The sequence below is a fragment of the Urocampus carinirostris genome, chromosome 2 (assembly GCF_059441175.1).
Source record: "Urocampus carinirostris isolate Australia breed hairy pipefish chromosome 2, RoL_Ucar_1.0, whole genome shotgun sequence".
Lineage (NCBI taxonomy): Eukaryota > Metazoa > Chordata > Actinopteri > Syngnathiformes > Syngnathidae > Urocampus > Urocampus carinirostris.
In genome coordinates this window covers 48588841-48613354 of record NC_142350.1, presented here as the reverse complement: position 1 = coordinate 48613354, position 24514 = coordinate 48588841, and the positions used below count along the sequence as shown (strand labels likewise).

The 24514-nt window shown below is 37.8% G+C and overlaps 1 protein-coding gene across 5 annotated transcripts in view; it reads right to left on the bottom strand.

Annotated features, from left to right (window-relative positions):
* Positions 1-24514, bottom strand: part of fam131bb (family with sequence similarity 131 member Bb) — a 73349-nt gene that overhangs the window by 17145 nt on the left and 31690 nt on the right. Inside the window, exons 2-6 of one of the 5 annotated variants that reach the window (XM_088326872.1) lie at positions 17976-18013; positions 11983-12018; positions 10214-10316; positions 4168-4392; positions 915-1055 (exon numbers count right to left, since the gene is read on the bottom strand). In XM_088326872.1, the coding sequence (XP_088182998.1) occupies positions 915-1055; positions 4168-4392; positions 10214-10316; positions 11983-12018; positions 17976-18013 (543 nt within the window). The remainder of the gene's footprint in view (positions 1-914; positions 1056-4167; positions 4393-10213; positions 10317-11982; positions 12019-17975; positions 18014-24514) is intronic. The other 4 variants (XM_088326874.1, XM_088326873.1, XM_088326875.1 and 1 more) reach the window with 4 other exon arrangements.

Sequence of the window (24514 nt, the reverse complement as noted above, 5' to 3'; positions counted from 1 at the left end):
AGGCACCTCGGCACCTAAGTTGGTCATGCTTTTGTCCCTCCAGGCTAGTTCGGGGTTTTATATTCGTGGGTCGCGTTGGGTCAGGCTGGGTTTCTATAGGTCCGTTCTTACCTCTAAGGAGTGGCTAGAGGGAGAAACAGTGGAAAAATAGTTGTAGATGCCTTAATCACGGCATTTGACCACCATCACATGCAGGGCTTAGCTGTGGAAGATAAGCGGCCGGTAAGTGCCATTAGCAAATAGTCTCCCGCGCTTCTGTAGTTGTCAGATGGCGTTTAAAAATATCAGCTTCTTTGAAGGCCTCTTGAGGTCTGTGATGTAATTAATAATTTCTAGTCAAGTCAAGTCATGTGGTTTGGCTTATTATTTGAATCTATAGAATTTATTTCAAGTCAAGTCAAGTCATATTTATTTGTGACGCCCTTAATCACAAGGAGTCTCAAAGGCCTGCACAGACCACAGATTATTGCAAACCACAGACTATTATTACACCATCCAAATGAATCAAGTATTTTTAGACCACTAGGCGTCGCTATCCAATATACAATTTGGCTTCATCAATGTTTTTCAAAACTAAATTTATTGTTGCTTTCTTTAAAAAATATATAAAACTATTTTTGAAGAATAATGTTGATATGGCTTTCCCCTGAAAATATGTTTTTTTCACATGACAGCGAAGATAGAAATTGAAACCTAGAGTAAAACCATCCTATATTTTAAACAGGAGCTTGTTATTTTTTGGGGATAGCTCATTTAAGAATCATGCAAATGAAGCATTACAAAAAATAGGACCTACGGGCAGCAACACACACAACATGAGGTTCATCAAGGCTGACACTTGCATGCAAGTGCAACTATCCAAAAGTGCTGTTTACGCAGATCTGCGGCTTGTAGTCGGATTTTTTTTTTTTTACCTCGACTTGTGATACTCTCCTGGTTGACCTCGCTCAGGTGCGCCACGCTGCCTTGGTTGGACCCCGACCGAGGGCTCTCGCCGTCCATCGACGACCAGGCCAGGAGGGTCGCCTGGGAAATCGCGAATTGCTGCAGGATGCCTGAGGTGAGACAGGAAAAAAATGAGCACTTAATTGGCTGAATTGCTGGCAGGAAGGCCAAAAAGTTCAAATTGATATGCAGTGAAATGAGATTTTTAAATTGCAACGGCTACAATTTTTAGGGGGAAAATGTTCTTCTATTGTGGGGCCTTTGTGTGGGAGTTATCTAATCTAAACTTATTAATAAACCTGATATGTGTGTGCATGGTGTATGTGTGTGCGTGTGTATTCTTCTGTGGCTTTTAGGGTCCAAAACGGCTGAACCGATTTTCATGAAGATTTACACAGTTGTACTTTAGGCCTCCTGTGAGTGTTTTTAGCTAAGTTTTGTGTCAAGGCCATCCCAACAAAATTGATAAACATATGCCTTTCTTGTGGCAACCAAAGGTCCCACCCAGTGAGGCAGGCTGTATTTGGTGGGCTGACACGCCCTTTTGTATCAGGTAAGATTGTGAACCACCGTTACCTCCAGGTACACGCCCTGCAAAAAATTGGCTCCTCGGAGTGGTCAAACTTGAGGACAATCTACTTATTACCCAGGGAGCTGTATTTAAGGACAGCTGCTGCTAGAGGAGAGAGAGAGAGCCCCAGTTCCTCAAAAATTCAGGGGTAAGCGGCCAGCGGCCAAATTTATCTTTGGTTAAAAAAAGAAGAGGAATTCCGTTTTGTTTAGAGTGAATGAGGAAAGTCAGGACTGGATGGGACCCTGACCTTTCGCGGAGCATTGGAAGGCAGGCCTGATTTGATTTTTAAATGTTCTCTCTGACACCTACCAAAGGAAGCCCACCTCCGATCAGAGAAGACTTTTTGTTTTTTGGACCTCATCTCCCAATTCCCCACACAGTTTTGTAGTAGTCAATCAACCTTCTGTTGTTCAAATCTGGAAAGCTGACTCTTGGTGTTTTGTGTTTCCAAGTGTAAAGGCTGCCTTTGATACCCCAGGTTGCCACATTGTGAACAAATTTTACTGTCATAAATTTCATATGTTGCCCACCAGTAATGTTGACCACAGTATAAAATACATTTTATTTTATTTTTAAATCACCATTTCACCAGATGATTGATTTCTGTAAGAATTTTATCCAACCTTATTTCAGACATGGCTTCTGTAAATCTAAAAAAAAAAGAAAGTGAACTGTGAGGGCCGCCTTCAGGACAAAGTGGAAATTGGAACATTTTTGCAGCGAAATCCGAAACATTTGCGTCTTGCCTGCAAAGAGACTGTGGCTGTTTTAAAAAATATAATATCAAGAGGCATTACCAGACGAAACATGTTGACTACAAAAAATAACTGAAAGCTGTGAGAAGGTGAAGCAACTGGATGCTGTGTAACAGCACAGCATCGCTTTTTCAAGAGACCCTGCGAGTCAAATGAAAATTCTACAAAGGCAAACTATGAAGTCGCTGATCGGCAAACACTGCAAACTTTTCACATAGAGTGTACTTATTAAAGACTGTTCAAAGAATGCCAGGCTGAATAGTACATTTTCATCCTACAAAATCTGGCCTGCTTATGAAAAGTTTAGACACCCTTGACTTCCACAACTTAAACACTAGCAATAATTTCCAAGAAATGCTAGAAGTATGTCAAACTCAAGCGTGTATTTGAATGCCTATCATTGCTAAGAGACCAGGGGAAAAATTACATTAAGCACAGTTCAACTCTGCAATGCAGAGTCTCAACCTTACGAGATTTTCAGTTGTGAAATAAGTTCTTTTTTCAGCCTCTTTTTAAAATTTTTCCCCACCAAACATTAGCAAAAAATTATTTTGTGTGGCCAATAACTTTCAAAATTCAAACTTTGCTCTAATATGCCCGTCTGCTATTGGTTGACGTCATATAAAGTGCTGTTGTGTTACTGGTATGCATCATGAAATGAAATGAAATGATCTGCATTCATATAGAGCTTTTCAAGTCAAAGACTTCCCAAAGCGCTTTACAATGTGCTCCACATTTCCCAATAGCGGCCTTGAATCCATGTAAGGCGCTAACCTGCTTATTGGGGGTATTAGGGGTTCAGTGTCTTACCCAAGGACACTTCGACATGTAACACGGACGAGCCGGGATTCGAACAGGATCCCTTGATCCCAAGACGAGCGCTCTACCTCCTAAACTACTGCCACCCCAAGATGTCGGTATACAATTGATTCAACTACCTCCCACAATGCCCATCTCTTTATTCAGGGCAGAATCTCATGTGCGCCGTAAATAATTTTATTTTACCCTTTACCACTGTATTTGTATATAATGTTGTTCAATCATATGCACATATATTAAACATATGTAGTACTTATTATATATTATATGGGGTGCAAAGATTCGTAGATAAATATAATAGGTTTCTATCCCCTCTATAAGGCAATTTCACTTTGATCCCCACTTCAGAATGGATTAATGTCATGGGAGTCAACTGTAATGGTTTGCCAAAAAGCTCTACAGCCTCTGGTGATAGAAACCCATTCATGCAGTCCCGGCCTAAATGACTTAAAATAGTGAATGGTTTGTATTATCTCTGAGCTAGATGTAATCGTCCAAAGTTCTTAACCAGGAATTTCTAACGAAATTGGCTCTGGTGCCGGATCCACGCATTCTGTTCTTTGGCGGGACGAATGTCAACTCCAAAAAAGCATTATTTTTCTGTATTGTGCTTTATTATTGAGCCGATATGAGTAACCTACCCTGCATATTATAATCATGGTTGATAAGGATTATTTCTACACACAACACATTTAATCACAAACCATGTGATTAAAAGATTTTCATGTTTGTCATTGAATGTGGTAACTGGCTAATTTTGTGAATTGAGTGACTACAGTTTTACACCTCTAAACCAACTCACGCTATACAAACTCAACAATCCCCTCTAGCAGCCGGAGAGAATATTTGGTTTGCTATAATAAAAAAAAATCATAACATTTGTTAGAAACAACCTATAGACTCGATTGTTGTTTGAAATACTTAAAAACCTATGGTGGGTCGAATGTTTAACATACCTGTTCTAAACTGTCCGAACAAGGTAAACATACAATCAAGCTATAACGCTAAATACACGAATTCCGTAAATCATTAAGGTGAAAAAAGCTTTTTAATCGTTATTAGTTTTCCCACTACCTGCGGCAAAGCGTGCCTCCTTTTCGCCGTCACTCAGGTCGCTGTAGGCGTCGTTCTCCAGCCGCCTCTCCTTCTCCCTCTCTTGCGTGCTGATGCGGGACTGAGGGATGCCCCCCACGCCCACCGTGGCCATGCCCCAGTTCTGCCACTCGATCATGTGGGCAACGCGGCCCTGGGCCATGGCCGTGGGTTTGGTCACTCTCTCTTTCATGGTGCGTGTCACACCTGAAAGAAGAAAAAAGAAAAGAGAAGCGTTATTTCTGACGGTTTGGTGGCGGATGTTTTGATGGCCTGTCGGAAAAGGGGATGCTGTTAGGCTTAGACTGATGTATTGCTTTTCTATGTGATTATATTGGGTACAGTAGTTTGAGTATGATTGATAAGACGTGTTATTCACTTCATTACGCACACCTCCACAATCAGATCTAATGAAAATCCGATACAACACCGTGCTTTGGTTTTGAGCGACACATGCCAAAAGAGGCATGCTAGTCACTGTTATGCTCGCTATTATTTGTGAAGATTTGGTTATTTTATCTCGATAAGGTCGAAGGTTTTGGGGCCGCTTAATCACGTGTGTCACATTGGGTTCAAAATCGTTTGTCAGATGGGCGGGGTCAGAAGGAAAAAAAACATTGCTGGATTTAATTGTTCGTATCTTCCGATATTCTGGAATCCAGTACATTGGCAATACAAAAGCTATGAAATAATGTAGACCTACAATTTTTTCTCATTCAGGCTTATGAATAGAAACACATACAGACATCAATATGTACATTATACTGTAATCCTTTATATATCGCAGTCACTGAGACCAGAACCCCCGCTATAAGGAAAGATTTGCAAAGTAGCCAAGTTGACTGGGTATAATGGATTGCGGCCGCACGTGTACTGTTCATTATAAGCTGAAAGAACGGAAAAAGAGAGCTGCCACACATAACAGGGATAATAGATAGCTAACGAAACAGTGCAGATTATTTTAGGCAGGCCACAATGACATCCTCTAACAGCTTGAAACAGAAAAAAGACCTCTGTCAGCTCCTGGTCTCAGCGATAGTCAAACGGGGATAACGTATTGTGGCCGCAACTGTGCATTTTGTTTTAGGCGGGCTAGAACGTCACACCCCGCTTGCAGCTATATCCAATCGGGGATAATGGATCGCAGAATATTTTTTAACTTGCGATGAACTGAGGCTGCTGGCAGTAAGGGATTCCAGTATTTAATTTTATATCTGTATATAAATGAATTAATTGGTTTCAGATTAGGGAATGGTGTAATGGTGGCCTGTGCAGTTCTTTGGTTTTAAGGGCTGGGAAAATAAATGTGACTTGACTTGACCTAACACTCAGAATTTAAGTAAAAAGATATATAATGTTCCCTTTAAAGCACTCAAGTTGATTGAACCTGTCGTAAAAAAACTAAAAATGCAATAAGGCTTGCTCATAAGTTTAAATATTTGGGCCGAAAAAAGGTTACATTTGTTTAAAACAACTGCAAAAACTAGTTAAAAAGTTTTGATGAGTTCTTCTCAGTAATCCCCCTGCCCCCAAATAATCAAGTTTAGAAAACTATATATATGTTTGTGTCGAACTGTATAACACAACCAAAAAAATTTTGTAGTTTGGTTCAAATAAGTTTTTAGTTTTTTTCTATACAAAGCAAACCAGATTGTGTCATTTGGGTCACTCATTTAAACAACAAGTCGATATGTTCCTAAAAACAGCCAAAAATAATCAAAAATACAACAGATTTTCATGAAACCAATCTACTTTATAATTAAATATTAAGAAATAGAACATGTAGATGTCTGTATGTCGTGTATATTTACTCATAGATGAAGAAATAGGACAGGTCTCCAGGACCGGCCCCATGGCCAATTTTTTTTACCCAATGCGGCCCGTAACTCAAAACAGTTGCCCACCTGAGGTCTGAGGAATTAGGTTAATTTGTTCCAAAAAAATAAATGGGACAAAAATTGGGTACATTTGTTTTATTCCCTCACTTAAGTGACTCCAAGTATAATTATGATCATTGCATAACCGAAAAGGAGTTGTATTTTTGGTTGAAACAACCCAAAACATTGGGCAGACAAAACAAACCTTAAAGGAATAAGAAAAATAAGTAGGATTGCTCTATTTTATCTCATCCTTATATGTCATATATCCTTTTGACTTGTTTTGGGTTTTTGTTGTTGCTGCTATACGTTATCATATTAGTTTTTCCTACACTATTGTTACAATGCACTATTCTTCTCTTTCACGAATACAGTATTGCACTAATATTACTATATAGGCCAGTCGCTAAGGACTTTGTTGTTTAAAAAAAATCACCTTTTTATCCTCATAGTCTTATCTTTTTTACTCTTTGATGCCTTTATTACATGTTCACCCAAGAATGTCATGCCCAACCCCTACATACAACCCCTACAATTACAATGTTGATATCAATGACAATACAGCAAGGATAATTCAATTGAATTATTTTGCCAGTGTTTCTTAATATTTCAATTACAAAATACCGTCTATTCGGATGATTTTAAATGGTTACAAAAGCACATTTATCAGTCAAAGCCTAGCGGCGGTCCAACTGGGGTGTTCATGAACATGGATTATGAGAACAGCTGAATGACAAAGGTTACCCGGATGACATTTGTGTGTTTAATTGAGACTGAGACGACTGACTGAAGGCGAGGAAAAGGAAGGAAGGGGATAGGAAGGAAGGCTTGGGATGGATGAGCACCGCCTGTCAGAGGTGCACACCGATCTGGAAGGGGTTAATTGGGGTGAAGCGACAGCTTTGGAATGGCAAATGAGAGGTGGTCCCGCCGACACACTAGCGCTCAAGCTAAGTGGGAACGTGCTACGTCGCCTCGCTGTCAATCAGCAATCCCCGGGGGAAATTCAGCCCCCCTGCGGAAGGAATAGCGTGCAACCGGCGCTCCTTGCTTAATGCCTGGCACCCCCGTTTCTATTGTGATGACGGCGAATGGGTGAGATGAATAAATGATGATTGTGGACATCCACATAGCTGCACTGCACTCAAATAAACTGCACCGCAGAAATCAACTAGATTAAGTCAGTGGCGACAAGTGGCATCGGGGACAGCTGGGGGGCACCGTTTTAACATCTGAGGTTTTATGTTGAAAATGAAGAACTGATATTGCATTTGAGAATGCTGCAGTGAGGCTTTTACACATAACAAGATTGATCACCTTGATTTTAGCTGACCTGCACAGGCTCTCTGTAAGTTTAAAAAGTGATTTAAAGGTTATGTTGATAACATACCAAATCTAGCATGGACATTCTGATTTAATTGCACTCTATGTTCCTGCTCAGAGCCTGGCTCGGAAAATGCTGGTCTACTAGTGATTACAAGAGCCAAGAAGAAATCCACAGGTTCGGGAGTATTCGCCGTCAGACCCGGTACTGTGGAATGCTCTGCCTCAGTGGAAGTGTTTAAATTGGTGCTTACGGCATATTCTAAAGCTTATAAGTGATGTTGACTTCATACTCTCATCTTGGAAGTGGGATTACCTTGTGTGCGGCCCCTTCTCAAGGTTTTGAAGTTTTTCCTTCTCATGAAATAATGGTCTGCACAGCCCTATGAGACTTTGTGATTAAGAGTTATACAAATAAACATGACCTATTGTTTTTTGTTTTGTACATTAGACAGATTTTGCGGTTTAGTTTTATGATGTGGGAAAATTTGTTTATTCAGCCCCTTTATATGGCATTTTCCCCACTATATAACATCAAAGACAATTTATTTCGCATACCCAAAAACAAAAATTCAACAACTTTGTGGTGCTTGTGTGTATGACAAGTTGATCTCTAAGATGTCTGTCTGCTCTTGGTTTTGCGATTGGTTTGCGTCACCGCATGCTATTGGTGTACCTCCATTTACTCCATTTTATTTTTTAGTCACGCGTCCCAAGGCTTGCAGTGATGCTAAAAGAGAGAAGCAACAACCTGATAACCATGGAAACAAAGCTTGCAGAGGATGGGAACGCATTAGCTGCACATTGCCATATGGAAATTGCACTTTGCGATTTCCACCTCAGAACAGATTCATGTCGTACTAGATAGTCATTGTGCCGCTAAACTCAACTGTCTTAGTTTATTGAATGCTTTCCATAGGCCGGTGAATGACTTAAGCACTTTGTCATTATTCTTCCATGTGTTGAAGGCGCAGAGAAGGCATTTTAAAAGATGCAGCCTCTTGAGCTTTACAATGAAACCAAAGCATCTCCAGCAGTTCTGTGAAATTGTACAACATCTCAGAGGAACACACTTCAGAGAATCAAAGATTGCCGACTAGCGCTTTCTTTGTTTTTTAAAATAAGGCGTGCTTGTCTTTGAAGTTACATATGTATATTTGATGTACATTTTTTTCCAGGATATGATAATTTTTTTAATCCCGTGTTTGGCACTGCAGTCTGTAGCAGCCCGGCAACACGTATGACAATTTGGGCTGCCACCCGGTACAACAATCTACAACTACACTCAGTAACTAACTACAGTTTTTGCACTTAAATATTAAATTGATTCTGTAATGTGAAAAAAACTTGGCAAAGAAATTGCTTTTTGTTTGTTTGTTATTTAGATCATGCCTCAATGGTTTATAAAAAGTATTTTTTGAATCTGTTTAGATTAAATTTATCGTTGCACATTTAATTTTTCTGCATTACTGTGTAATCTTGTCTTTGAAGTTCAATTATATAAATGTGTATTTACTGGTAATATCAGCGTTATGACCTACTCCACTTAAATGCACCGATTCTTAATCATTTTTAAAAAAATTCAATATCTGGCCCTGCAGCATGTTGCACGCTAGTAACTCGTACGTCAATTTTGGAAGCCAGCCGGCACAGCAATCTATTGCTATACTAGATGGTGCCATTGTAATGGATTTAGGATATAAAATGGAAAAGAATACTAGAAATTCTCTGTAATCTAAATTGTCCCTCTATGGTTTTGAGTTATCGTTTTCCTAACTATCGATACAAATTATATTGTTGCTTTCATGATTAAAAACAAAACAAAATAAAGGTAAACATTAAAAATTAAGTAATTGAAATAAATATAATTAAGAAATAATTATTGACACTAAGTATTAAGTTATATTTTTTAATGACTAAAAATTGCATTTCGAAGGTGCTGTCCATAATTTGAAATTATGCTACTCTCTGCTGCCATCTCCTGGCTTAAATTCTGAGGAAGCTCATTCCTCAAGTACTACTATCACTTTTTTAATCTTTCAGGGGGGTTGGGTTGGTGTTTAGACTGATTTTGAAACCAGCCTTTTCTTACTTTCACCATTTTCAGGCTACACTAACGAAAAACCCTGAGCACGAGCATGATATAAATCTCCGGCCCTCACCCCTCCCAACCCCCTCTACTGCTTCCAAATGTGTTGAGTGTCCGGAACAGGGGTGCTAAAAGTAAGATAAAAACAGATAGGCGCATTGAGGAAAAAAATGTAAACGCTATTTGAACTCAGGTAGGCACTCGACTTAATAAAGAAATTATTTTACTCTCAACTTTTAAAGCTACCTCAAACGATGCACCCTACCTTCAAGCATTAGAAGGGTTTTGTCGCTTTAACAAAGCAAGCGGTGCCCCACTAGTTGTCGTCACTCTCCCAAGAAACTAAATAAATAAAATGAATAAACTCCACTAAAAAAAACATTTGACTGCAATCAATTCAACTCCACTGAGCACGACACAAGTCAAAAACATCCAAACCGAATTGGAATCCGGCACAAGAGACAACAAGACACCAAATTACACTCTCATTCACTTCGCCACTCACCTGTTCTCAGAGCAACACTGATGTTTCTATTGTCTTTTGGGGCTGAATTCATTCCGCCAATGACTCATGCTGAGTCATTGACTATCACAGTGTGGGGGGAGGAAGGAAGGTAGGAGGGAGGAGAAAAAAAAAACAGGGGAACCCTTTTCGGGTACCATGCTGACTCCAGCGTCCTCTGCAGGGGGGACGGAGCCAACATGGGGTCTTTTTACCGGTCACAGCACAGACACACACCTGACACACCTGACAGAGAAGACTTAGCCAGTGCGCCGATGCCGTAAGCGTTGGAGTTCCTCTTGAGACGAGGCAGGATGGATGTGGTGTCCTCCATGGACAGCTGCAGAGAAAGAGGGATGGCGCAGGTAGAAGAAGGGGGAGGAAGAGGGAGGGGAAAAAAATAGTATGGACGGTGTGACGGGGCACACAAAGACACCGAGACAGTGTTAGAGAGAGGTGGTGAGTGGAGGGGGAGAAGTGATGGAGATGTTGGATTAATACAAATCGACATCCTTTCGCTGTGTGCTTATTCCGCCTGCCACACATTAAACTCGGTGAGGAAAAGGTGGGGGGGTTTGTGAAAGAGATCGACCTTCCCGTCCAAAACGAAGCGCTTACGTCAGGGATGGGCAAACTAGGGCCCGCGGGCCACATGCAAAGCTGTTTTTACCGAATGGTCAAAATGAAATCACAACATAAATATTAGTGAATAAACTACTATTAATAAAAAATGTCGTTGTCCTCATCGTCCCTTTTGTTTGTCTACAACAAAAATACTACTACAGAAATACTGCAAAGATACTAAGAAACTATCAAATTCAGTGCTTAAGGCAGGGACTTAATATATTATTTTGCTTTCATTCTGAGAAGAAAAAAAATCTATAAATAAACTATGAAATGACTTCAACAGAAGCAATACAAAAATACCACGACATTGACACTAAAATACTGCTACAGAAATACTACAAACATAGTACAAAATTACTCAGAAACCAAATATCCAATTTAGTGCTTCCAACAGGGACTTAAAAAATTCTACAAATAAACTATAAAATTACTTCAACGGAAGCACTACAAAATACCATTACAGTAACACTAAAAAATTAAAATACTGCTACAGAAATACTACAAAATTTAGTGCTTACAACAGGAACTTAATATATTATCTTGCTTTCATTCTAAAAAGAAAAACTATCTATAAATAAACTATCAAATTACTTCAACAGAAGCAATACAAAAATACCACTACAGTAACATACTAAAATACAAAAATGCTGCAACAGAAATATTATGACAAAAATCCCAAAAAATAAAACGAAAGATATACTACAAAAATTCTATCATGGATATAAGACAAAGATACTACAGAAATAATACAAATATACTACTATGGAAATCTACAAAAATGCTACGACAGAAACACTACAAACCTACTACAAGCTTACTACTTTTGGAAATACTTTAAAAATACTTCTACAGAAATACTACACAAATATCACTACAGCAATACTATAATTAAGAGAAATACTACTACAGAAATATTATGACAGATATACAACAAAAATACAACTACAGTGATACTACAAATATATTACAGATATACTACAAAAGCTCTACTCTGGAAATACTACAAAAATACCACTGGCAAAATACTTATTTGAATATACTACAAGAATTAAACTACAAAACACTACAAAAATCCGACTGTAGAAATATACCAAAATACTTTAAATAAATACAACTACAGTAATACTACAAACCAAATATCAATTGCTGTTAAAACAGGGACCAAATATATATATATATATTTTTAATTGTGAGCGTTTCAATTTGACTAAACTAATCTATTGAAAAAACAAATATAAAGAAGTATGACATGTAGATTTTTGGTTGTATATATATTCGTAAATTTAAAAATTGGATCGGTCTCCAGGACCGCCCCCTTGGCCAAGTTTTTTAACCCAATGCGGCCCCCAACTCCAAATAGTTGCCCACCCCTGACTTACATTGATCCCCTCCCATGAAAAATCCGAGCGTCCGTGCTAGGGAGGGGAAGAGGGATATCGGCATGCGTGGAAGGGTTACATACGGGACGTACGCAGGAAAACAACAAGGCGAAGTGCAAAACAGATACGTGTTTATTTTTTTTTTAACCAGGAACGACAAAAGGCGAGAACCAGGGTGACAAAAAGGGGAGGGGGGTGGGGGTGGATTGAACAGACATCAGTTAGGATTGGGGCACTTCCGAAAAAGCAAAATGAGTACACGCTCATAGGTGTATTCAAAGATGCTCTACTTTTATTTATAAAGGAAAAAAAACGCTGAAGTTGGGGGATTTTTTGAAATACAGTAGAGCCCTGGGATAAGGTGCCCACGCTTTCAATGAACAGTGTGCAATAAGATGTTTGGAAACAGTACTTGCAGTAAAACGTGAAAAAAACTCTTGTTGCTGCTAGTTGTTGTCATGTTGTGTGGTTGTGTACCAGAAAAAAACGTAGTGAAGTTTTACAGTATCCCAGATCAAAGAAAAAGAAGAGAGTTGTGGTTAAATGTGAAAATCAAAGTGAAAAGATTGGACCGAGGCACTCATCAAAAATGCTCGGGTTTGCAGCACACACTACATATCAGATGAGAGAAATTAAACATTTATGACTGTTACTATCAGCCCATATTACTTATTACATTGGCAAAGTATCTTGATATTAGCTTCAGCAAACTGTTTGCGTGTAGCAAAAATGCCATCAAAGATGCTTATCCTAAAACAAAAAAACAATAAATACATGAATGATTAAATGTCTCTAATGAATGTGCACAATTGTGTGGCCAACATTTGTTTGCAATGCATACAGTTTTTATTTTCCAGTAGCCGCATGCAAGATAAAGCATTTAGGCTACACGCTAACAGTTAGCTGGAGCTGAGAAAATAACGAGATATTTTGCTAATATAATAAGTAGTATGGACTCAAAAACAAAAATCATAAACGTTTGATTTCTCTAACCCAAATTAGAATAGAATAGAATATACCTTTATTGTCATTGTTACAAAATGCGTTAAACATATTGTGACAACGAAATTGGACGTGGCACTCCAGTGTTCACATTTAACAGTGAGGATAAAATAAAAAAAATTAATTAAATGGCAAAAAGACTAACTGGAGAGCCTGAAGCCGCTGCACTCGCGCGCACCACCATATGAAGTGTGCGGTGCAAATCTGAACCTTTTTGCTAAGTGCCTAGGTCCAATCTTTTCACTTTAATGGATTTAAACACAACTCTCTTCATTTTTTTTGATCAGGTGTATCCCTTGGGATCCTGCAAAACTTTAATCACTAATGTTTTTCTACTATTCTGCCACACACAAACACAACATGACGACAACTACCAGCAACAGCTTTCTTTTCCTCGTCAAAGTCAGCCATTTTGATGATACAAAGCTAAACTTTTAGTGCATACGTTTCTTTACATATCATCTCGCCCAAGCTTTTGCCACAGGCTAAGCCCCGCCCACCGGATACATCACATTGTTTCCAAACAAATTAAAGGGTCTTCAGAACATAAACAATAATTTTTTTCTTGTGCCCAAAGATGTAAAAAATTTAAATTGTGCACATGTAAAGTTATTTTTCTAAGATGCTTGTCAGCTATTAGAATAGAACAGAATAGAATAGAATAGAATGGCCTTTATTGTCATTCTACAATAGTAAGACAAAATTGGAGGGCTTCTCCTTTCAGTGCAAAGTAAGATGAATTAAAAAGATAAAAATGTATACAAAATAAAGAAGTAAGATTGAAAAATGTAAAAAATAAACATCGATCGGCATCATATATAATGTTGGTCTGCTATTGGTTTGCGTCACGGCATCAATAAGATGCCATTATGTTATTAGCTGAACTAACTCCCATAATGCCAAAAAATGATAACCATGGAAACAAAGCTTGCAATTATCCAAAAATACAAAGATAGCACACTAATTGCTACCATTACTAAGTTGCGTGGCCGTATACAATTTCCAATCGGGAATTTTATTGAAAATACAGGGAAAATTAAAGCAAGGAAATCTTCTAAGGGCACAACAATCTGCGGTCAACCCCTTTGCATCCACCAGCTATTCCACTTGAACAGCTTAAATCGCATGAACACCAAATGTAAAAACGTTTTGATTTTTCTCCTACATCTATATTTGTTTAGCACAGCATTTGATCTTTTGCTCATACACTACAGATAAGTAGTACTTACTATAGACAATTTTGCATTTTTAATGTTTTTATCTGGGGTACAATGGGTTCAGAATGGATGATCTAATTACCATATATTTGTATTCCTTGCTTTACAGTAATTCCACTTTGCCATCCCCATCTCAGAACAGATTAATGCCATATCCTTGGGGTCTGCTGCATTCTAAATCTGAATGTCGTTCGCAAATGTATTATGCTCATTGGTCAATGAATACAAACATATGACATGAAATAATTAAAGTAGGAGTTGGGTTTGTGTGTGTTAATACACATCCGCTACAGTAGGAGGCAGTCTCACACCAAAGTAGTAAGATTGCAAAAAAATCTCACTCCATTGGCAAAAAAATATATATTATCTAAAATGTACATTAAAAAAAACATGTGAATGTATTTCAATATTTTTAATTCGTTTTTCTAGTTAAATTTGCAAAATCCTACTTAAAATAGGCACAATAGGTAATATTTTATTTCTTTGACAAAATAAGGACATTTTCCAAAATAACTGAGCATAAAGAAGTTTGCTAAGATTAGAAAACAAAACCTAAAATGTGTCAAATGATACATCACTTTTTAGATAAGACAATATTTTATGTTAAACAGGGCTGTAGTTTTGGAATAGACGGAAGGGCTGTGTCCCCACCAATATCAAGCAATCATTGTTTTGTTCCCTCAAATATTATGATATAGTCAAAATGCGCTTTGTCCCCACCAATGCCAACACCAAACCTATGCCCTTCATTTTAAGTATACATTATCTTCTGTTATTACATAAACAACATAAAACATCTTAATGATACTTGGAGTAAGCAAAGTGTTCTGCCAATGGGTTAAGACTTTTGTGGCATTCTTTGTAGTTGCATTCTCTTCCACTTATTATTTTTTTTTCTATAATGTGTAGGACGAAGAGATATAACACTTGAGTGTTAGAACGCAGAGGCCAAAGAGGGAACTTATCTTCCTTGCTGGAAAAAAAAGCTTGAAAACAACAATCATTGGTGTGGGTGTTTTACTGCTAGCAAGGGCACGATGCATAAATAAATAATGGAATCGCTCTGTGGTGCATTCGGTTTGAAAAGTAAAGCTGTGTTTTGATGGAAAATGGCTTTCTCTCCAATTTCTACCCCTTGAGAGGAAGGCAGGGCCGTAATGGGAATGGTGACTGACTTATCTGACATCCTGTGACCGCAAAGGGGCTACTGAGCCTGATGTCGCCCGTTCTCCCGGTGCTACGTGACGAGGTTAGGGGAATGGAATGGAATAGATATAGCGGCGTTACATGCAGTGCTGTGAGAAAGTATTTGCCACCTTCCTGATTTCTGTGTTTTTCGCAAATTTATAACTCACAGAGGTTTCAGATCATCAAACTGATTTTTATATCACAAAGAGACAAACCAAAGAAATACGAAATTATGTTTTGAAATGTTGATTCCATTTATTGAGGCACAAAAAAACTAGCCCCATGAAAAAGCCATGATCCACAGAAAACTGGGAATAGAGGCAAACCTTCCCAGGAGTTTTCGACAAACTGAAATTACTCCAAGAGTGTGACAACAGCTCATGCGAAGGTTACAACAGAAACTTGAAAAAACATCCAAGGAACTGCAGGCTTCGCTGGCCTCGGTTAAGGCCAGTTTTTTGAAGCTCCACTATATGAAAGACAGTGGCCAAAAATGGCATCCATCGGAAAGTTTCACAGGCGAAAACAACTGCTGTCACAAAATAACAAAGACATGTCTCTCATTTGCCAAAAAACATCTTGATTATCCTCAAGACTTTTGGAAAACGTTCTGTGGACTGATGAGTCAAAAATTACACTTTTTGGAAGGTGTGCAGCCCGTTACATCTAGCCTAAAAATGGCACAGCATTTGACAAAAAGAGCATGATTTCAACATTAAGCATGGAGGTGGTAGTGTAATGGTCCAGAGCTGCTTTTCTGCCTCAGGACCAGGACTGCTTGCTGTGGTTGGTGGAATAATGAATTCTGGTGTTTACCAGAAGACCCTGCAGGAGAATGTCCAGCATTCAGTGAGTGCCCTCAAACTCAAGTGTTTTGGATCATGCACCAGGGCAACGATCCAAAACATACAAACAAGTCCGCGTCAGAATAGCAAAAAAACAAAACAAAATGAAGGTTCTGGAGTGGCCAGCTCAAAGTCCAGATTTAAATCCAACTGAGATTTTGTGGTGTGACCTTAAATGGGCAGTTCATACTAAAAGAAACTCCAATGTGGCAGATTTGTCACAAATTTGCAAAGAAGAGTGGGCCAAAAATCCTCACAGTATTGTTGTAAAAGTTAGATTTCTGTTATCGCTGCCAAGGTGTCCCAACTCACTATTAGGTTGAGGGGGGCAATCACCTTTTCACATAGGGCCAGATAGGTTTTGATTTTTTTTGTGGCTTAAAAAATATAACCAACATTTTAAAATTGCATTTTGTACTTTCTTGTGTCTGTGTGATATTAAATACAAATTTGCAAAAAACACATAATTCAGGAAGAGGGCAAATACTTTTTCAGAGCACTGTAATTAGGATACAAAAAAAAGAATTGCATTCTGTTACAGTTACAGAAAAAAATAGATACAGTAATTAAATTACAGGTTGGTTGGCTGGTTGGAATCCTTAACCACTAGGGTCGTAGGGGCACCATTTTCTGTGGTGTGTCTTGGGCAAGTACAGCCTGGTGGCGCCCATTCCTCTCCAGGCCAAAAGATTACAGGTACATTTAGTTGAAAAAAATAATTACATTGCAGGATTACAATTGTATTTAATACTATATTTACATATACATAATTTTTGGTTTGAACAATTTTATTGACACTATTAACATCAAATAAACAATGTGAGGTTTGAACAATTTTTCTCGACAATTTTAACAGCAATTAAGCACATTCACAATTTCGTTATAACTGACAATATGACATGCACCAATAGATAAATTGTGCCTATCATAATTTCAATCACTAACACTAGAGAGACAATTTGTCCTTCATTTCTCCTTCAACGAAACCCTCATTCCGTTGAATTGGCATAAGCCTGCAGTTGCGCGCTAGTGATGCGTTCAAAATGACTGTACGATCCCCGTATTGTTATATTGTGGCAATGTTTTACTTAGCGTAGTAAATGTGAATATTTTCAAACAAGTATAACTCGGACACAAGACATTTCAGAGTTTGTAGGAAATTTAGAAAGTGAACATTTGGTGTGTTTAAAAAAAATATATTTGGTTCTTAATAAAAAGTTTTATTTTTTGCTTAATAAACTATACTACGTGGTTAAAAATTGAGCACTTTTTTGTAGGACTACAATAAACTACCCTACCTTGGTTTCCTTCAATTCTTCAAGGTTACATGGTTAATTTATCTTTTTAATTATATTTATAATTATGATTATTTTGTCTTTTATTAGCATATTTGGCATTGGAGTAATCGAAAGTAATGAAGTTACGTTACTTTATTATTATGGTGTTGAAATTACGTTAATGATTACATCTTTCAACAGGTAATTAGCGACTGTATTCGATTACATTTTTTAAAGTAACCCTCCCAACCCTTTACATGATGCAAAATTGCAGAACAGCGAACGCCGAGACTTTTACAATTCCTGTCACGACACGAGAATCGGCGCTTGACGGAAAGCTCGGGTAAAAGGCCGAGGTGCTTCTCGGTGAACTGTCAAACCGGCTGTACCGAATCAGCCATGTTGCTTCCTTGGCTTGTCCGCCTGTGGGAAAAAAATTGAGGCGGACGAGAATAAGGTCTTACCTGCTCGCCATCCTTCTGGACTGGCACGCCATCTGCTGCTGAGAAAGGAAGAAAAGAAACAAGAGAGAGAATCTATTAACATCTTGAAGATTGTTATTCTAAATTGAAAGACAAACAAACCCTGTAAGCCTTATAAGGAAGGCAACAAATACTGTGATGTATATATATATATATAATTTTTCGGAAAACTTGAATGTTTAATTTTTAGGTCATCGTTGTCCTCCTACAGAATTTCCTATTATCATACATTTTTGAAAAAACACCCTTGAGCCACTAGGGAGCGCCAAAAAGTTGCTGACCTCAAGGGTAGTCCTTTCATTTCATGATTGCCAGGGAATATACACATTCGCATAAACCAAATGCTTGTGTGGGCACGCAGTTACATTTTGCCCGGATATTACATGCCGCAAAACCCTGTGAGACTTGTAGTACAGAAATGAATTTTAGAAGCAAAGTTTGGCTAACTCGCCAAAAAGGTTTATTTGTTTTGCTTGATTTCTCAATTATATTTCAATTTTAATATTTACCCCCAAAGCATAAATGCTAGTTGTAGACATCCATAAGTAGTGGGTGCAACAGTTGTATCTATCCATGTATAATGTAAGTCTAAGCTTTTTGGCAAAACCTTGCCTTTTGTCCACGTTAGGAGCAACTCTTGTAAACACACAAGACACTGCAATTGAGCTCACTTTTAGAATTAATGGAAAACAATCATGGTACTTCATTAAATTTTGTGAGTGGCAGAGTATTTGCATAATGACGTTGTTCCAGCTTCGCACTTGTAATAAAAATACTCGTAAACGCCATGTATAAGGGGTTATTTGTCTCTAGGCATGCAAACAATTCATTCAGATCCAATCTTTCGTCTCCAATCATGTTATTGCCTAGACGTAAACATAGTCAATGAACCTGCATCAAGGAGAGTTTCTTTGTTTTTCCAACATAAAACGAATATCATTTCTGTGTGTTTTACTACCCTTCTGTTGGCTAAAGTGCGTACATCTGAATCAGCAGTACCATGCCCATTGAATTATCAGGATACCTTTTTTTACGGAGTATCTTCCTTCGCTACCCCACTTCCACTCCTCTTCCTTTCAAACCGCCCCATCATGATCATATCACTTTTAGAATAATCCTGACAGGCACATTCTTTATCTACTTCTTCACTCCATTCACACTCCATTTTTTTTAATCCCTTATAACAGGGAAAACCAACTTTTTTGAAGCTGCAAGCTACTTCTTTGTTTCTTCTTAGGGCCTAGGGTGACCAGTTTGATTTGCATTTCTTAAATAAGAATATATCATGTCATTAATATGTTGTTACTTTGTTATTTTGATGTAATTACCAGCTTGTAATATTTATAAATATTTAAAATAGCCTTTCAGTAAAATGTCATACCAGTTAGAAATTACATTTCCCAAATCACAATGACCGGTGAGCTATTTTCAGAACCAGTGCACAGCTACTCAGGTGGTCCTTAGGGTCCTACCTGGTAACCCCTGCCCTATAATATTTAAGAAATAATAATCTGAACATGTGGCTCGAATATAATTGGCTATATTGTTCAGTCTCCGTTTTTTTCCTTCATTCCACAACCTAAAAACGATTTCCAGAAATAGAGAATGTCACTGTGTTAGTATGTAACTCTATAGTGACCTCTGATTTTTTTAAGAAAGGCCAAAATAAATACTAATCATTAATCTAAAGCAGAAGAAACAAATATAAGTCGCTCTGGAGTATAAGTCCCAGCAACGGAAAACCTATTTTTAGCGTTTTATGGCTTACTGTGTTGGGTTTTGTGAATTAATATGATTATGATTAGAATTATTATGAAAAGACCATTTAAGATCCATCCATCCATCCATCAATCCATTATCTGCACTGTTTATCCTCAGTAGAGTCGCGGTGGTGCTGGAGCCCATCGCCAGCTTTCTTCGGGCAGTGGGCACTGGTTAACAATTGAATATATGATACAAATGTTATCGTTTATTCATAGTTAATGTTTATCTGAATAATTTCAGCTTTTAAACCTAAAACACTGTCAAGCCATCAGACCCGACTTCCAAGCGCCAACTTTTGTGTCACAACACCTGTTCATTGGAACTTTCAAATAAACGGTCAATGAAAATTATGGCAGATCAACAATAACCCATTTACGAGACCCTTTCGGTCGGACAAATTAATTTTATTATCCCCAACTCCCCCCTCGCATTCCAGACTGCTCAAATCCTAATTAAAGCATTGGTTTAATTTGATAGCGTGTACTGGTAATTGGGTTTAAACACAGCTACAGTCTCTAGGTGCTTGCTCTCTGTATCAGCAAGCCCCAGAGGGATGCGATCCGAAACCAGTGCCGTGTGTGTCACGGCACCGTTTGGTGCCTGAGCTATTCTGCGGGAGCGCTAGTGAGACTGGTTCGGCTCTGTGGATGGACAGTGATGTCTGTGACCCACTGACCCAGTCATTCAAAAACATCGGCTCCGCTCTGCGTCTCCTGACCTCAGTGATATTAGCGTCGCCTGTGAATTCTATCCGGTCTGCAATCTGATAACCACTGAGAGTAAAGACTGTAGAAAGTGATCTTCTGAGCACACACATATTGAGAATTTTATTTAGTGTCATAGACTACAATATAGTGTACATTGTTCATAAAGAAATCTGATGTGGCTCTCTGGTAAGAACCTATGATAAAGACTTATAAATAAACATAAGATTTAAAATTTGATTGAGCATACCCTAATCCAGGGGTCAGGAACTTTTTTGACCCAAAGAGCCATAAAAGCAAAAAAAAAAAATATTTCTCAACCAGCAATTTACTGAGGTTTCAAAGAATAAAGTGTGAAGTAGCGAAGGATTATGGTGAATTGTAAATTTACTCAACTTAAAACACTAACATTAGAACTTTTAGAACTGTAGTTAAATTTCAAAACAAATAAGTATGCCACCAATCAAGTAACTCGCTTATTTTCCCTCATTTTCCTGCAACCACCCCTAATTCCTACCTCTGTGCCTTTACTTGTCTCGCAGCGCCCTCTGTACAAATTTAAATACATAAAATTCCCTCACACAATTGATTTCAACTAGTCAGTAATACCAAAGAGTTGTAACGAGGGAAAAGATAGGGCACTCCTGACCTATCTTTGTGAAGCCAAAAAAACGTGTGGCCCTTACTCATCCCCATTGTACTAGGCCAGCGGTCAGCAAAACAAAATGTTGAAAAAAACATATTGGACCAAAAATAAAAAAAAAACAAAGAACCAAATTTCTTGGAGCTGCAAAACATTAAAATCATTATAAAAGCCTTACACTGGCTTTATAATGAATGAACATGTTGTATGTATCTATGTTAGCTTTCTATCAAAATGACTAAGTTGGATACAGTGCATCCTGTGGAAAATGATGCACCATGTGACCACGGTACTCTATTGTAGGATACCGCTTCAAGTTTAACTTCATTCGATCATTAATGAATACAATTCAAGAAATCCAATTTTTGTCATTTTTAATTTGAGGATTCAAAAGAACAACAATAAAATGGAATGTGTATAACATGTGCCTCAACAACAAAAAGGGTGCAATACTGTATACCGCAGTATGCGTTAATCAAAACTAAAATAGCAGCATTGTGAAAAGGTTAAGTAAAAATACTACATTAATGCAGTTTTAGTATGATTTCTGTGCAGTTATTTTTCTCTTTTTATCTTTGGGGTCCATGGCCGATCACACATCCGCCGTTTTGTTTTAAAAACAGCCACCTGCCTGATTGTGACGCTACCCCTTCAAAAGGGGTTGGGCATGGGCATAGGAGCTCGGTACTTGCACAGGTAATACAGGAGAGAGGAAAACAAGCGAAGGAGAAATGTGCTTGTACCAACTTCCCTCTCGCGTCATAGTATACACCCCAGGTGGAAATGTAATATTCATAATACGCTTTTTACTGCATTGGAAAACGTTAAAAGTGATTAGTCATGTTTTCCCTCCTACATAAACCATATTAAAACAAAAATACATTTTTACAATTTGTAAAACGTATTTTGGACGAGTGCCAGTAAGCCACTCGGCAGTGCTAAAGAGCCAGATGCGGCTCCTGAGCCGCGAGTTGCCGACCGCCGTACTATGCTTTGCTAAGGAATGAGATGGTCTTTGTCTCCTAGTAAACTAGCATTGCTATAGTAAGAAGCAAAATGGAGGGTATGCTCTCCAGTGATGCTTTGTTGAACGAATTAAGCAGATTTTGTCCTAGGTTGTTTTCCCCTGGGCACACATAGGCAAGTCCAGTATAACTTCCTTGGTGTTCATTAAGAGACTCTACGCTTCCACCTTGTAGGTTGCCTCATCCCCCATCAGAAATGAGGACAACCATTAGATATTTTATCGTAGGATTATTGTAGAAGTCTTTAAAATCTGCAAATTAATCAACCGGAGCGGTTACTTTGCACATTTCATTTCCACTCAATTTGACCCACTTTCATCACAACCCACTTTGTTTGATTCTTGTTCCTGTCAGTGTGCAACTTTAAACGGCTTATATGTGTCAGAACAAATTTTGTGAGTCTTTTTTCATGAACGCAGCAGCAAGAAAAACAAATACTTAAATAAGACCTCGGGGTCTCTTGCACTGTGACGGTTTCAAATGAAATTGATATGGAAAATCCTGAGTGTCGCTCAAGATAATGAGTTGATAAAGCTTCTCTAGCTAAGCATGTTAGCCGTGACCAGCTGAGGAAAAATAACCCAAAACTTAAATAACTACATTCTTATCTTTGAGTATTCGATTTTTTATCAAGCTCTTAATTGATCTGAATTGATTTTACAAAAGTGTGACCCAAAGTAGAGTGGAACTTTATAATATTTCTGCAAAAATACAGCAGCAAATGTGATCTGATCTTTTTAAAACAATACAAAACAGTGTTTACTTTAAGTAAAACTGCCGAAGGATTTATAGGTTTCAAAAATTTTGATGAGGATAGCATGCAAAACAATGACAGGATGACTTTGTCGAAATCATACAGATTAAAAAACTGTGACTGCTTTAATTGAAACCACCCAAACATTCATAGATCTCCATATCTTAATAAAAAAGGAATGTTAACAGTGACAAAAAGGCGAGGAAGTAAATGAACCCTCTGTAATTGATCTAATATTTGTCATAACTACACAGATAAAAAAACGGTTTCTGCTTCCACTAAAACCACCAAAACATTTATAGATCTCCAAATCTTAATGAAAAACACAAGCAAACAGTGGCAAAAAGAGGATGAATAAGTAACCGAACCCTCTGTAATTGACCTAATATTTGTCATAACTACACAGATGAAAAAACAGTTTCTGCTTCAATTAAAACCACCCAAACATTTATAGATCTCCATATCTTAATTAAAAAGGCATGCAAACAGTAATACAAAGGGGAGGAACAAGTTACTGAACCCCATGTCATTGACCTGATCTTTTTCAAAATCATACAGATGAAAAAAGCTGCGTCTGCTTTAACTTAAACGACCCAAACATTCATAGATCCCCTTATCTTAATGGAAAAGGAATGCAAACAGTGACAAAAAGGAGAGGAATAAGTAACGGATCCCTCAGTAATTGATCTAATATATGTTATAATTACACAGATGAAAAAACAGTGTCTGCTTCTACTAAAACCACCCAAATAGTTATAGATCTTCAGATCTTAATGAAGAATACATGCACAAAGTGACAAAAAGGAGAGGAATAAGTAACTGAACCCTCTGTAATTGATCTAATATTTGTCATAATTACACAGATGAAAAAACGGTGTCTGCTTCAACCAAAACCACCCAAACATTTTTAGATCTCCATATCTTGATGAAGAACACATGCAAACAGTAATAAGAAGGGGACGAACAAGTAACTGAACCCCATGTCATTGACCTAATCTTTTTCAAAATAATAGATGAAAAAAGTTGTGTTTGCTTTAACTAAAACCACCCAAACATTTATGGATCTCTATATCCTAATGAAAAAGGCATGCAAACAATGACAAAAAGGGGAGGAATAAGTAACTAAACCCTCTGTAATTGATCTAATACATGATTAAAAGATGAAAATACGGTGTCTGCTTCAACTAAAATGACCCAAACATTTATAGGTTTCCATGTTTTCATGACTTCAGCATGCAAAAAATAACAGAAGGGGGAGAAATAAGTAACTAAACCTCTGTCAATGATTTGATCTATGTCAAAATTACAGATGAAAAAACAGTGACTGCTCTAACTAAAACCATGCAAACATTTTAGGTTTCCATAGTTTGCATATTATTCTATTTTGTAAAGATATATATACCTTGTGACTTATTTTGTTTTATTTTTTGTTGTCGCTGCAAACGGTTATCCCACCTTTTTTCATCGCACTGTTGTCACATGCACTATTTTGTTTCATTGCATTATTATCATAACTTAGCTCAGTTTCTAAGCATTACGTTGTAATTATGTTTTGCCTATTCATCTAGATAATCTTTTTGTCTTTTAAGTCTTTATTACATGTTCACTCTGGAGTGCCATGTCTAACTCGT